Source organism: Fundulus heteroclitus, chromosome 23 (genome assembly GCF_011125445.2).
Source record: "Fundulus heteroclitus isolate FHET01 chromosome 23, MU-UCD_Fhet_4.1, whole genome shotgun sequence".
Taxonomy (NCBI): Eukaryota; Metazoa; Chordata; class Actinopteri; order Cyprinodontiformes; family Fundulidae; genus Fundulus; species Fundulus heteroclitus.
This window is the reverse complement of record NC_046383.1, coordinates 17,015,722-17,029,037: the sequence shown is the minus strand read 5'-3', so window position 1 is coordinate 17,029,037 and position 13,316 is coordinate 17,015,722. Positions and strand designations below refer to the sequence as shown.

General features: G+C 41.9%; 1 protein-coding gene across 1 annotated transcript in view; it reads left to right on the top strand.

The window, feature by feature from the left end:
* zgc:152774 (uncharacterized protein LOC553526 homolog) overlaps positions 1 to 13,316 on the top strand; it is a 46,013-nt gene that overhangs the window by 13,761 nt on the left and 18,936 nt on the right. The window contains exons 5-10 of the mRNA XM_021318310.2: positions 258 to 405; positions 978 to 1,131; positions 6,459 to 6,587; positions 7,239 to 7,358; positions 7,441 to 7,544; positions 7,701 to 7,829. Coding sequence (XP_021173985.2) covers positions 258 to 405; positions 978 to 1,131; positions 6,459 to 6,587; positions 7,239 to 7,358; positions 7,441 to 7,544; positions 7,701 to 7,829 — 784 coding nt within the window. The remainder of the gene's footprint in view (positions 1 to 257; positions 406 to 977; positions 1,132 to 6,458; positions 6,588 to 7,238; positions 7,359 to 7,440; positions 7,545 to 7,700; positions 7,830 to 13,316) is intronic.

Here is a 13,316-nt window from a genome sequence, read left to right as displayed (position 1 = left end):
TTTCTTGAAAAATAAGGTAATAGCCTTTCAGTTTCATATTGACAACATCAGCCACCCACGAAGTACTGCCACAGTCTCTGAAAATGTTCAAACAGGGGGTCCCATTATCTGCAAATGCAAATATTCAATAGAAATGTCACTCCAGGGGCCCCATGATGGACATTTGCCCTGGACAGGGAGCCATATTGCTCAAATAAAAAGACACCACTGTCTAGGTGTGTACTGTAGTGCATTATGTGACCTTAATTCAGCATCATGGTCCCTGGTTGTGACTGAAGACTCAGAGGCCAGCCTGGCAGCCATCCTACAACACTCCATCATCAGGTCCCAGGAGGAGATACTCACTCACTTCGACTCCATCCCATCAAAAAAAGGCACCAAGATACTGATCTGGAATATCCGCAGGTCAGAAAGTCTTTTTTTTTTTCATGTTGTGTTCAGGTATATCTTCACTTGATTACTGTATCTTTGTTTTTAGTCTAGTTTAATATGACTAAGGAGGATTCGGTCAGAGATACATACACACAGCAGATGTTTATAGCCATGTTTGTCTAAGCAAGGTTTTGGTAAATAGGTTGAGGATGACACAGTTTATCACAAGCCTTGATCTACCGGGTCACAACACAAGCAGACAAGTTGTTTCTCTCCTGGACGTCTTGAGAAAAAAAAAAAAATGGTAGACAACCTATCTGTTCAAGTTTCTCATGTTTTTATTTTCACTTCCTCTTTGAAGCACTGATCATAATCACTGTGTCTTTAGAAGTGTAGCAACTCATCTTAGATAAAACGGCCTATGTGGCATTAAGAGGGAGTTTTAGGTAAAAGTAGAATATGTGTATATGTAATGCATACTTGGGTTTTCCTATTGTCTGCACTTTGCATGGAATTTGAATATGTGGCACTTCCTTACTCCTTTAAAAGTAGCTTCAGAGCTGAAAAACTTGTTCTAACAGAGACCTTGTTTTGTGTTCCCAAAGAGCCAAAGACGGTAAGACAGAGATTGACTTTGACACGGATTCAACCGACTTTCGTTTGCCTGTGATTCATCTCGAAGAGCTGAAGCAGGGCCTGAGGAACAGTGGGTCCCTAAGACCTGAGCAGAATGTCCCAGACATGTATTGCAGCCTAAGGGTGAGCTATTGAAACACACCTGATCACAAACACAGTTATTAACTTGTTTTAAGCACTAATGATTTTGCTGTTGTTGGGAAATTGTGGGTGTTGTTATGAGCCCAGCAAGAATCATTTGAGGACAAAACCAACAACGGTGCAGCTGTGAAAACCATTATTTGTATTGCATGTTTGACCCAACAACAGTTTTGCTCTGAGCTGATAAAAGCTCAAGTATAGTACTGTGCTTAGCTTAACTAAAATAGCATTTTTGACAAATAGCAGGTGTTACTTGAATTTAAGCCACTCGCCTCTAATTGCCTAGTGCTGGTGAAGATTCTCAGTCATCCAGGTCATGGTCATTCCAAAAAAAAGTAAAAAACAAAGCAACTGGACTTGTTTTCCGTAGTTAAAAACGTTTCGCTTCCTCTCCCGGAAGCTTTCTCAATTCAAAAAGTCTGGAGTAATGTGGAGTAACAAGCTTTATACCATTGCCAAACAAAGGCCTTGCAATGGCTTAGATAACATGCAAATTCAATCAATAACATGCAAATTCAATCGAAACAGGTCCACCCCTTAGTGATGGGCAGTCGTTAACGGTTGTTAACTCTAATTGCCTTATGAAGAACAAGGTAGTTAAGCAGCATTTCTAACCTTACACCCTCCTTAAAGCTAGGGTCGGTGATTTTTCCAGACGTTTCCCCAATTACCTTTTTGAATAACTGCACATGCACAAGACCGTATTACCTTGCTCATCTGCTCTTCAGAGGGATCGTGAAAAAAATCTCCCAAATCCACTCTGGTCTTATTTCTTACTTCTGAGGCCAATTTAAACAGTTATCCCCATATGGCCATTTTTGCCAAAAATGGTATGCTCTGATGTCATTGTTTAGTTTAGTGGCTACTTTCACCTAGACAGGGAAAAGATTGAACGACCTTGCAGATCTATTAGCTGTGTCAGCCTTTGTCACGGGTGTTGCAGAAAACACATCACCCGGGCCCGAATGCATGATGAGGCCGTGTGAATGTCAAAAGTGAATACCAAAAGACCTACTAAGGGGGTCAGCCTTGTTGCTTTGCTCAAAATCGGCCAGATCAGAAAATGGGGCATCTCTCTATGTAGGTTGTCTTTCTATGTAATTCATATCCTCCAATCAAAACACACCATCAAGTAAATAGCCTTCCCTTGCCTCCCCCCCCCCTCCCCTCCTCCCCTCAGCTAGCATGTCTGACTGCTCCACTTGAGAGGAGGCTGGTGGAGGAGCAGCAGCCCCAGATCAGCCTCCCTGTATGCGCTCGAACAGGTAGCCGTCGCCGCAGAAGACGCTGAGCTCAAATGTCCCATATTCAACCTCAAACTAACTTCACAGCAGTTACTAAAAAGGGGAGCTGATATGTCCGATGGTGCTCAAAAATGCGTGAAGTTTCCACTCACTCCCAAAGGATGAGAGAAACACAGAAGAGTGGCTGAAATTAATTTGTGGGGACTTTACTGAACACTGTTTCCTGTGGGGGAATTCAAGTAATGTATTTCGAACAAACGGATTTAAAAAAAAACAAAAAAACTTCAGCACCAACACGGAAGCTGGCGATCACGACACTGTCATCATCCGTATGTTTATTTAATTTCTAAATGCTGTCAAATGTAAGAAAGACGTGTTTGTAACTGAAAAATCCAATTGTCGAGTCAAACTGTTGTCCGCTGCACGATTTTCCTGTTGCTGCCCGGGAGAGCCAGCTGTCCGCCGCAGTCACGGCGGTGGAGAGCTGGCAGTCAGCTGCATAACGTTTCTGTGTCGCGGCTGTACTGACAGCAAGTTCTTCGCTGAGGTACGGCGGCGAAGAGCTGGATCCCAGGTGCATACTCCTGTGTCGTGGCAGTGCTGCCAGCAAGCTGCGGTACCGTGGTGGTTCTGCTGCATAAGTGCTGCTGCAGCGAGCTACCTGCTGTGTCGCAGTTTATTTGGCTATTTATTCCGGTCCCACTTTCTTGAATCTCGCCGCCAGGTTAAAACCTTTGGTCAGCTTGGCCTTGTCTGTCCGACATCCTGCAACACAAACGCTTCAACTAGCCATAAAACCATAATAATAGATTTGCAATAGAGTGTTTCCCCGAGAAGGGCGGTTTGGATTGAGGGGGGGGGGGGGGGGGAGTGGTGTGGGGGTGGGGCGGTTTTGACCGGTTTTCCAAATATGGCTGTGGCCAATCAGAGTGAAGTCAACAAGGTGGAGTTGCATATCATTACTGCAACCAACCCTTTTAGTGAGAGCAACATTTGGCCTGACAAAACAACAAGCTGACTTTTTTTTTTTATGAAATTCTTTAGAGAATTTACATATGCAGCAATATCAATCACAGGAAATGGTTTTGACAGTGATGTCGTGGCACCTTTAATGTAGGGACTTATGTTTCCCTGATAAATTAGGTTTTTTTCTGAAACCATTTTCCCTGGGAGCTATCTAGAAGACAGAGCAGATGCTTCATAAAAAAAAAAAAAAAAAAATTCTGATCCGCAGAAAGAAATGACACCTGGAAAACAAACATATAGGCCAAATTAAAAAAAATGCAATCCCATGATATCAATCATCGGATGTCCTTGTTTTTCTTCCATTGGTCATAATAAAACTGATATCAATCAACTTCTAGATTGCTTTGGATAGCTTCTGCAGTCCGTCACACTGTAAAGAAAAAAGAGAGGAGAAAATAAAGGAAATGCATAACGTGGAGTAAGGGATATTTTTCTCTGCTGGACATCAGTTTTTAAAAAGGAAAACATTAGTCAAAACCTCCATATGTGTTTAATGCTCGGAAAACCATTTAGCTGTTTTACACTTATGCCTTCAACATCTGATAAAGCATCTGTGGTTAAGTTTCTAGCAGAATTATCATCTTAAAAAAATATACTTTTTTGTATTAGTCTTGTGGTTGCAGACAGCTTTTTGACTGCAGGAGCTCAGGGAATGGGTAAAGTTTATGTACATACTGGGTGAATAGACCCCTTGGGCTTCTGCCACAGCAATTTCCTGTTTCAGCTCAGCTCAATTCTGAAATATAGTAAAATCTGAATTGAAGTTATAGACCTGGAAAACAATAATGGCAGTGAAGGGAAATGAGATAGCCGCTGCTTTGCTCATATTTTCAACCACACACAGTAAGCGTTGGGTTCTTGCTGGAGATATTTTAGAAGTGGTCTGGTGCACTTCCTCATCTTGCTTCCGAATGTTCTGGTCTTCACAAATATAGCGCTTGTTGCTAGGTAGCGCTGGTACGGGCCCTATCCAGCTGAGGGTAGTTACTCATGTCTTGTACTGCAGTAGGCAGGTTTTTTGTGCCACTAAAGCAGATGCCAATGAAGATTTATGTGGCTGAAATTACAGCAGGTAGATGTGAGGTTTGCTGCTTTAGTTCCTGCTTAGCTAACAGCTCTTTAGCTTGCTTTGTTAGCTTGCAGCATTAACTCAAGTTCCCCTGTTGGACAGAAGGTGACCTCAAGGAAGCAAGTCTAGCCGAGTTAGTTAGCTTGACAACTTACTTAGATATATCTTTAAGATAAAAGCAGGCTTTATATTTCACTAATTGTTGTAGTTTCACATGTTTTAAAGAAATCTAAACTTTTAAGTCACATGTTTACCTTAAATGTTTCACATCAGACAAAGATCACTAGAGTCAGAACAAAAAAAAGCAGTTTTCAAGTGATGATTGGTCCATATCTTAAAGGGAATAAAAGCAATTCAAACCAACCTGCCACTATGTGAAAAAAATATTTTTTTTTCCTAAACCCTGTAACTGTTTGTGCTAGCCTCGGTGGTAACAACACCCATTAGGTATTTATGATAAGTAGCAACAAGTCTCCTACGATGCTGTTAAAGAACCATAGCTCACTCTTCTTTCCAGAATTGATTTGGTTGAGCAGCATTGGAGGGTTTGCGAGCAGGAAACCACATAGCATGGTCGTGTCACTGTTTATGAAATGATTTTGCATCTGAACATTGATTGGCCACTCCAAAACTTTTACTTTGTAGTTTTAAGCCATTCAGATGTGGGCTTTCTGTTGTGCTTGTTGTTCTGGTCCAAAACTCAACAGTGCTTGAGCTTACGGTAACAAGCTGATAGTTCAGGATTGTCGGGTAGAGAGCAGATCTCGTGGTTTCATCTCTTATGGAAAGTCCTTAAGGTCCTGAAGCAGAAAAGCAGCCCCAGACTATTAAACTTAAATTATTGGCATATCTTAGACAGGCTCTTGTGATCTTTTTGGTCCTCAGTGTTCGTTTTTTGGAGATCTCCCATTGTGGTATTTTACCCAGTCTCTTGCTTATTGCTGAATCACCATCTCTGACCTTAACTGAAGCAAATGAGGGCTCCTGTTTCTCAGATGTCTTACTTTTTAATCTCCTGGATGAGCCATTGATGCAGTATATTGGTAGTGAATTTGGTAGCCCCTCCTGGAAAGGTTCACACTGTTCCTTGTTGTCTCCATTTGTTGGTAATTACATCCACTCCAGTAACCTTGTATCCACTTTCCAGACTCAAGAGACAACAATTACGTACTTTCTACTTTATGGTGCTTAGAGTCATTTCTTAAAGGAGCAGTAATTAAGTAATAATGATACTTAGAGGCTCTAATCAGTACAATGGCCTGCCACTGACAACAATCTAATAGGCCGCTTCTACATGATGTGTTGCTGTCGTGAAACCCCAGTGAATTTTTACTTACACAGGATTGTTTGTTTGTATTTTGCTCTATTTCTCTATTTCCTAATATCCCCACCTTTTATTTATTAGCACAGTTTTAAACAACAAGCAGTGCCTTATTTGGTGGTATAGGCTCCATAGGCCACGTTGGCTTTTTTACCTTATAAGTCAAATCATAATTTTATTAAATTAATGTCAATCAGATATAAACATGTTTTTGATTATTTGAAACAGTTAAGTGTGACAAAAAAAAAAGCAAAAACAGAAGAATCTGTAATGGGGCATGTGCTTTTTCACAGCACTGTACAGCATGCAAGCAAAGCTGAGTTGAGAATTAAAGAGCAGGCATAAAACTGAAACAGGTGCAGTGGTTGTGGTTAACGTCAAGGTAAGCCCAGCTAGAGCTCACATGAGGGAGAAAGGGCGAGTGTAGCTTTCTGAGCTCCAATTTCAAGCACAAACCTCTTCACCACTGAAGACATCTGTGGTTTTGTAGTAAGCCATATCCCAGTTGCATTTTTTCAAATCAGCCTAGGGGGTTTGAGTATACCAGCTCTGTTTTAACAGTCATAGGATTCCTGTTCAAATGCAAATTTTAGATCAAGGTTTAGCTATATAATACCTGAATCTTTGCATCTTCTCTTGTTTTCCTCAGGCCTACCTCAGTATCTTGTACCTGAAACCACGGACGCAGGTCATTCTGAGAGGGAAGAAGGTTCTGGCCAAGTTGGTGTCCAAGAGTCTTAGCCACATCGAACATGACGTCTACAAACCTCAGTTTAGCGTATCCTTGTGTTATCTGCTTATATAGCCTATTCTGAAATGAACAAGAAATGGGAAGGTCTGGGCTTTAAGTGTTGAATCAGGCAATGCTATTTATTGGGCTCTTTTAATATAGTTCACTAACAGTGAGGTTTCATTTCTCTCTTAAAATATCCTCACTGTGTTAAGTGTTGGAAATTGTAAACTGGGATCCCCTTCTAGCCTTGTTTATCTGCGTCGCAGTTTTAAATGTTTGTGATTTCTCTCTGACTGTATAGATCAGGGGTCACCAACCTGTTTTAAACTGTGAGCTACTTCATTGGTACAGAATCATACAAGCGGCTACCAGATGCAAATCACTGGTGGATTGTGCTTTTATTTTTTTCAACATGCTTGTGCGCAGGCGCACCACATGTGGTCCTCTGGGGCTACTTGGTGCCCACAGGCACTATGTTGGTGACCCCTGGTATAGATGATGGGGCTGTTTTTAGCAAGTAAATATGTTCCAGTTGCAGATTTCTAACCTGTCAGGATTAATGCCAATCTGCCTTACTTGATTGAAATGTCTTTCCCATTTTGAAGAGTGCCAGAGAGAAACAGGCCACATTGTCCATCTACAGAATGTATGAAATGATCATCAATTAGTAATTCCTCCCTGACTGATGTCCATCAGAAAGAGAAGGTGAGGGTGACTTTTGGACTAAACCCTAAAAAGAAAGAGCACTATGGCATCATGATGTACCACAAGAACCGACTCATTAAGGCCTACGAGAAAGTGGGCTGCCAGCTTAAGGTAAACAAAAAGGATCATGCTTTATATTTTAGAACATGCCAAGTATTGTTCTACCTCCTGAATTTTTTTTAATCTCCTGCAGGTCTCAGGTCAAAGAGTAGGCATTGGGGTGATCGGCATCATCGAGTGTAATTTTCTCAAACCCGCTCACAACAAGCAGGACTTTGAGTACACTAAAGAATACAGGTAGATTAAAAGGAAACATATTAGCTCATTAGGATCTGCAACTATAATACCTAATATCATGGTACTTAGAGTCAATGTATTTCATATAAATAAATAAATGTTTACCTTATTTCCTTTTTCTTCTGCAATTTTGTTTTCCTTTCTTTTGCTTTCCAGACTCACCCTTGGTGCCCTGGGTCTAAAACTTAATGACTTCTGGAAGGAGGTCATAGAGAAGAGGGCCAGGGAGCGAGAGTTTCAATCACTTGATAAAGATGACAGCGAAGACCAGGACGACACCGACATGTGAGTCTTTGGTTCAACTATTCTGCTGTGCAAATGTCGACATTTGTTACCCTGTTTATGTTGTCTCACTGTCCGTAGTCCTTGTGGGTTCTGTACTCGGACAGCATCACTCCGCTGAATCTTTTCTGTGGTCAACAAATCTTTTAAAGGGGCCATGACAACCAGTTTAATTTTTTTTGAGGTTTTGAGGGTATAATATGGTCTGTTGTGCGCTGATGAGGCCGTGTTGATGTCAAAATTGAATACCAACGCACCTTCTCAAGGGCAGTCCGCTTTTTATTGGCGCAAAACTGGTCAGATCAGAAAAAGGTTATCTTTCTATGTTAGTCGCCTTTCTACATATTCATATTGTCCAATCAGAGCACACCATCAAGCAAACAGCCTTCCCCCTCCCCTCCTCCCCCCAGCTGCTTCACCGGCTGACCTGAGAGGAGAAAGGCGGAGCAGCAAGCAGATGGCATCCCCAGATCAGGCTCCCTGTATCGGCTCAAAAAGGAGGTAGAGGCCCTAAATGGCAAATAATCCCATATTCAACCTGAAACTAACTTCACAGCGGTTACTAAAAAGGGGAGCTGAAATGTCAGAGGGTGCTCTAAAATGCACAAAGTCTCCCCTCACTCCCGAAGGACGAGCGAAACACGGAAGAGTTTTATGGGGACTTTACTGAAGACTGTTTGTTGGTTTTTCCAACAAATGGATTAAAAAAACAATTCTGCACCAACACAGAAGGTGGCAACCACTACGCTGTCATTACCTGTAAGTTTATTTAATTTCTAAATGCTGTCAAATGTAAGGAAGGTGTGTTTGTAACCGAAATATCTGGCTGACTGACGACCACCGCGACTGTCACTGTGACCGTGGTGGAGCGCTGGCAGACAGCTCCATAACGTAACTGTGCTGCGGGTATGATGGCAGCGAGAAGAACCGGAACCCAGCTGCACATTGCTGTGTCGCGGTGCGACGGGGAGCTTGCTACGGTGCCGCGGTGGCTCTGGCTCCCAGCTGCATTAACAGCTGCTGCGAACTCCCCCGCCACGTCGAGGTCTATGTGGCTTTGTGTTTCGGCCCGGCTGTGTCGAATCGCGTGCTAGTTTAAAGGTTGTCGGACAGTTGAGCAACCTGCGACACAAACACTTCAACCAGCCATAAAACCATGATGGATTTGTAACGGAGTGTTGCGATAAGAATGGCGTGTGTGTTTCTGGGGTGGGTGGGTTTCTAAATATGGTTATAGCCAATCAGAGTGAAGCCAACCCTTTTACTGAGGAAGGGCATTTGGGCTGAAAAAATAACAACCTGACGTTATTGTTTTAAATGAAATTCTTTGGATAATTTACATATGCAGCAATATCAACTACATGAAATTTTTTATACTGTGACGTCAGGGGACCTTTAAGTCTCACAGTTTTTATCTGGACTATTCTCCTTGTCTTAGTCTTATGCTCATTATTGTGGCTTACACAGTTTTGGAGGAGGACCGCTGATTTGCCAGTTGCCTAGTTGCCCAGTCGCAAAGTCATTGCTGAAGAAGCTGGTTCTTTACAGAGTGCTGTAGCATATTAATGGAAAGTTGAGTGGAAGGAAACAGTGTGGTAGAAAAAAATTATCCACGGTTAAGAGAGATGATCTCTACCTCTACCAATCAAGAGATTGGGAGGGATCTGCAGGGTGTAGATAACAGGTGGGGTCAGTGCTTCAAGAGCTACCACAGAAAGACGTATCTAGAATAGGCAAGGCAAATTTATTTGTATAGCACATTTCAGTACAAAGACAATGCAAAGTGCTTTACATGGTTAAAACATAGGAAAACAAAACAGAATAAAGTTGGAATAAAATGTAGAAACAAAATAGAAATTAAAAGAAAACATTAAAAACAGTTGGACTACAACGATGCTTTGATTTATTAGAACAGTTTAACTGGAACAGTCAAAGGCAAACCTAAACAAATGTGTTTTTAATCTTGATTTAAAGGAACTCAAGCTTTTAGCACTTTTACAGTTTTCTGGAAGTTTGTTCCAGATAAGTGGAGCATAGGAACTAAATGCTGCTTCTCCATGTCTGGTTCTGGTTCTGGTTCTGGTTCTGGTTCTGGTTCTAGGTTTGCAGAGTAGGCTGGAGTCAGAAGACCGTAGTGGTCTGGAGGGTTGATACACTGATAACAAGTCTGATGTATTTAGGTGCTAAGCCATTCAGGGATTTATAGACTAACAGAAGTATTTTAAAGTCTATTCTCTGAGATACAGGGAGTCAGTGTAAGGACTTTAGAACTGGGGTTATGTGCTCTACTTTCTTAGTCTTAGTGAGGACGCGGGCAGCAGCGCTCTGGATCAGCTGCAGCTGTCTGATCCACAATTTTTTGCAACACTGTTGCAGTAATCAATTCGACTAAAAATATACGCATGGGTTAGTTTTTCCAGGTCCTGCTGAGACATCAGTTCTTTAATCCTGGAAATAAAAGAAGAGGGACTGCAATTTGAGTATTCTTTATGTTTAGCTACTACTGAATCAGAAATTGGATCAGAAGCATTTACCTCAGCTGAGGAGCACAAGACGGTTGTTCCAAAGCCCTTCTTGCAGATCCAACAAAATGTTGCATTTCATTCGGAAATCAAGGAATGGGTTTTTTAATGACTGATAGTTTGGGGAGTTGTGTTATCTTTTGGTGTTGGTCTGCTGTCTTATCAAGTCCAAGATCAGCGCAGCGGTCTACCAGGAAATTTAAGGGCACTCCACATTTCCCTCTGCTGACAAACTTTATGGAGATGCTGATTTCTTTTTCCAGAATGCTTTGGTACCTGCTTGCCAATATGTTAACTCTTGACCATGTAAATATTGTACTTGATAAATCAGAAAATTCGCATAAACATGAACTTATCTAGTCTACAGTGCAGATGAGCTGCCCAGTTTAACCCATCAGCAGTGCCACAGGCCTCTTGTCAAGTAGATTTAAAGGGCAAATGATTATAACCAACTTTGTTGTCTACACTTGATGGTTCTGTGATGTTGGCTTGTTAATGTAAGCGCACTTTTCTCTGGTGCAGGGATTTCTGGGTGGGGAGTGGTAACCCAGTGGGTAGAGCATTGCGCTTGTGTCGCAGAGGTTGGGTTCAACTTCCACAGACTGCCGCTCTGGGTCCCTGAGCAAGACCCTTAACCCCAGATTGCTCCCCAGGCGATGATTTCCTTGAGATGAGTAATGAGCAGTGTCATGATGCAGCCTAATGGCTGCATTCTGAGCATTTCCTGCCTCCTCCTTTCCCAGCACAGCCCTGATTAGGATCGCCTGTCAGGCTGCAATTAACTAGTGACTGGCTCGACCTGTTCTCACCCCTAAATATATACTCACCTCAGTCTGTTTCTCGTGGCCGGCTCATCTTCAGTCATCCGAACATCACGCCTGTCTAGTTCTTGTTCGTCTCCAGATCCTGCTCTGTTTGCTCCGGTCTGTTCCCATCAGCCAGCTCCTGCACCCTTCAACTCCGTCTGGTAAACTGACTCTGGCTCTCATCATCCACTACCCGCTGTTGCAATAAACTCTCGAAACCAGTTCGGTGTGTGCGTGCTGTGTCTGGGTTCATCCAAGACAAATCGTGACAAGCAGTATATATATAGATTTATCTGTTCAGCATTGGAGATAAATTAGATTCCAGGCATTGGCTTATTGATCAGTTTTGCTCGACAACCTCCTCAGGTACCTGTGGCTTACCGCATCTGATTCCTAGAGCTGCTTGAGTTGGTGTCTGCTGGATCTTTGCTTGATAAGTCCCTGTTTTACTTTCTTACACAACTTTAGACACAACATTTCAAAAAGTTACCTGATCGGTTTATATTAAAAGACTGGCTGGTTGATTGTTACTTTCTTTAAGTTCCAGTAAAATAGAAATTATAGCCCCACGTGAAATACAATCAGTGGAGTAATTTTTTGATTCAAAACCAATCCTGGACTCACAAATGAAATGTACCTACCAGTCTTGGTTCTTTCAGCTAAAGAACATTTCTAAACTCTGATTTGTTGTGGTGTCCATTGAACTTGTATAAATTTTTCATGCAATTATTTCTTCACTTCTTGATTATTGTAAAGCATTTATTAGGATTTAGAGTTACATTTTAACAACCACAAAAGCTTTGACTAAATGATGTAACAATTTCTGGGAAAACAGGGCACAGAAAAACAGGAACATGCTTTTATTTTCTGTAGGTTAGATTATTGTAACAGATTTGTTCATTATTTCCTTCCCAAAACTGCTGTGGGAGAAACTTCTGTGCGATTTATTGGATCCTTATAAAAACTGTTAAAGACTCTTATACCTTATGTTGTGTTTTTTTTTTTTTTTTATCATGGTGATGTTCATAGTTTATTATGTAGGCACGTTATCATGTTTGCCAAAAGTACTTTTTGTATGAATTTATTTCTTTATACACATAAACTCCTTTTCCATTACAAGCCCCAGGATTTAAAGCCCCAGGCTTAGGTTTCCCAGGGTAAACCAAGGTCTGTGGCTTTTGGGGTTTTGTGTTTCCATTTGCTAAGGGCCATTTATATAAATAGGTTATGACGTCTGGGGAAGTTGTGAGGGAAACTGCAGTACCACTCCGGTAAAATGAGTGGTGGCAAAAAGAAACTGTAGGTCAAACAGTCAAAGGCAGACTGAGAAGCTGAATCTGGACTCCGGATAAAACAGCATGGAGAGCTTCTGCTCCCCATCCACTTTTAGACCGATCCTACCTTATTTTGCCCGCTCGGATCCACTGGGCTTTATTCTATTTTACTCCTGTCGGTATAAATAAAAACAAAGCACAGGAGTGGGGCGGCCCAGGGCAGGTTGGGGCAGAGCAGACCGACTGATCTGTCGGATTCAAACTTCGCCTCACTCACTTAAAATTTAGACCTTCATGAGAAGGATTTTGCCTCATCCACGAGAGGAATAACCAGGCGGATTTTTCAGGACAATACCGCAGACTTTTAATGGGAGCAAATTTATTTTTATAGGTGTATAACATATTCGCTCTGTGCAGATTCGGCAGCAAAAGAAGTAGATTTCTCTAGTTTTCCTGTCGCGGAAGAAAAGCAGAGCCAGGTTGTTCCGATCTGATTTAGGTTATTGAATACAGCGTGCCCATCTGTGGTTTGTAAATGGTAAAAGAGTTCACAGTCTACCAATATAGATTTAGATGAAAAGTCAGTCTTAGGGAAATGTGTGTTTTCTGTGCCCGCTACATCAAAGGTATGGATTAGGTTCGCTTACAAACAGACCACAAGCCAGTGGTGCCATTAATCAACTTCTACGATCTTGACAAAACGGCGCTAAAATGTCAGAGACAGCTTATGCGCTTAATGCGGTTTCTGAACTTGTTAGCAGAATGAGAACGATCATGGAGAAAGCTGTAAGCTGGACTCTGGCAGAATGACCACAATTTTGGCTTTCTTGGAATCGCTGTTGAGATGTACCAGTGAGACTTTAAGGCAGACAGAAAAACAAGAGTCGG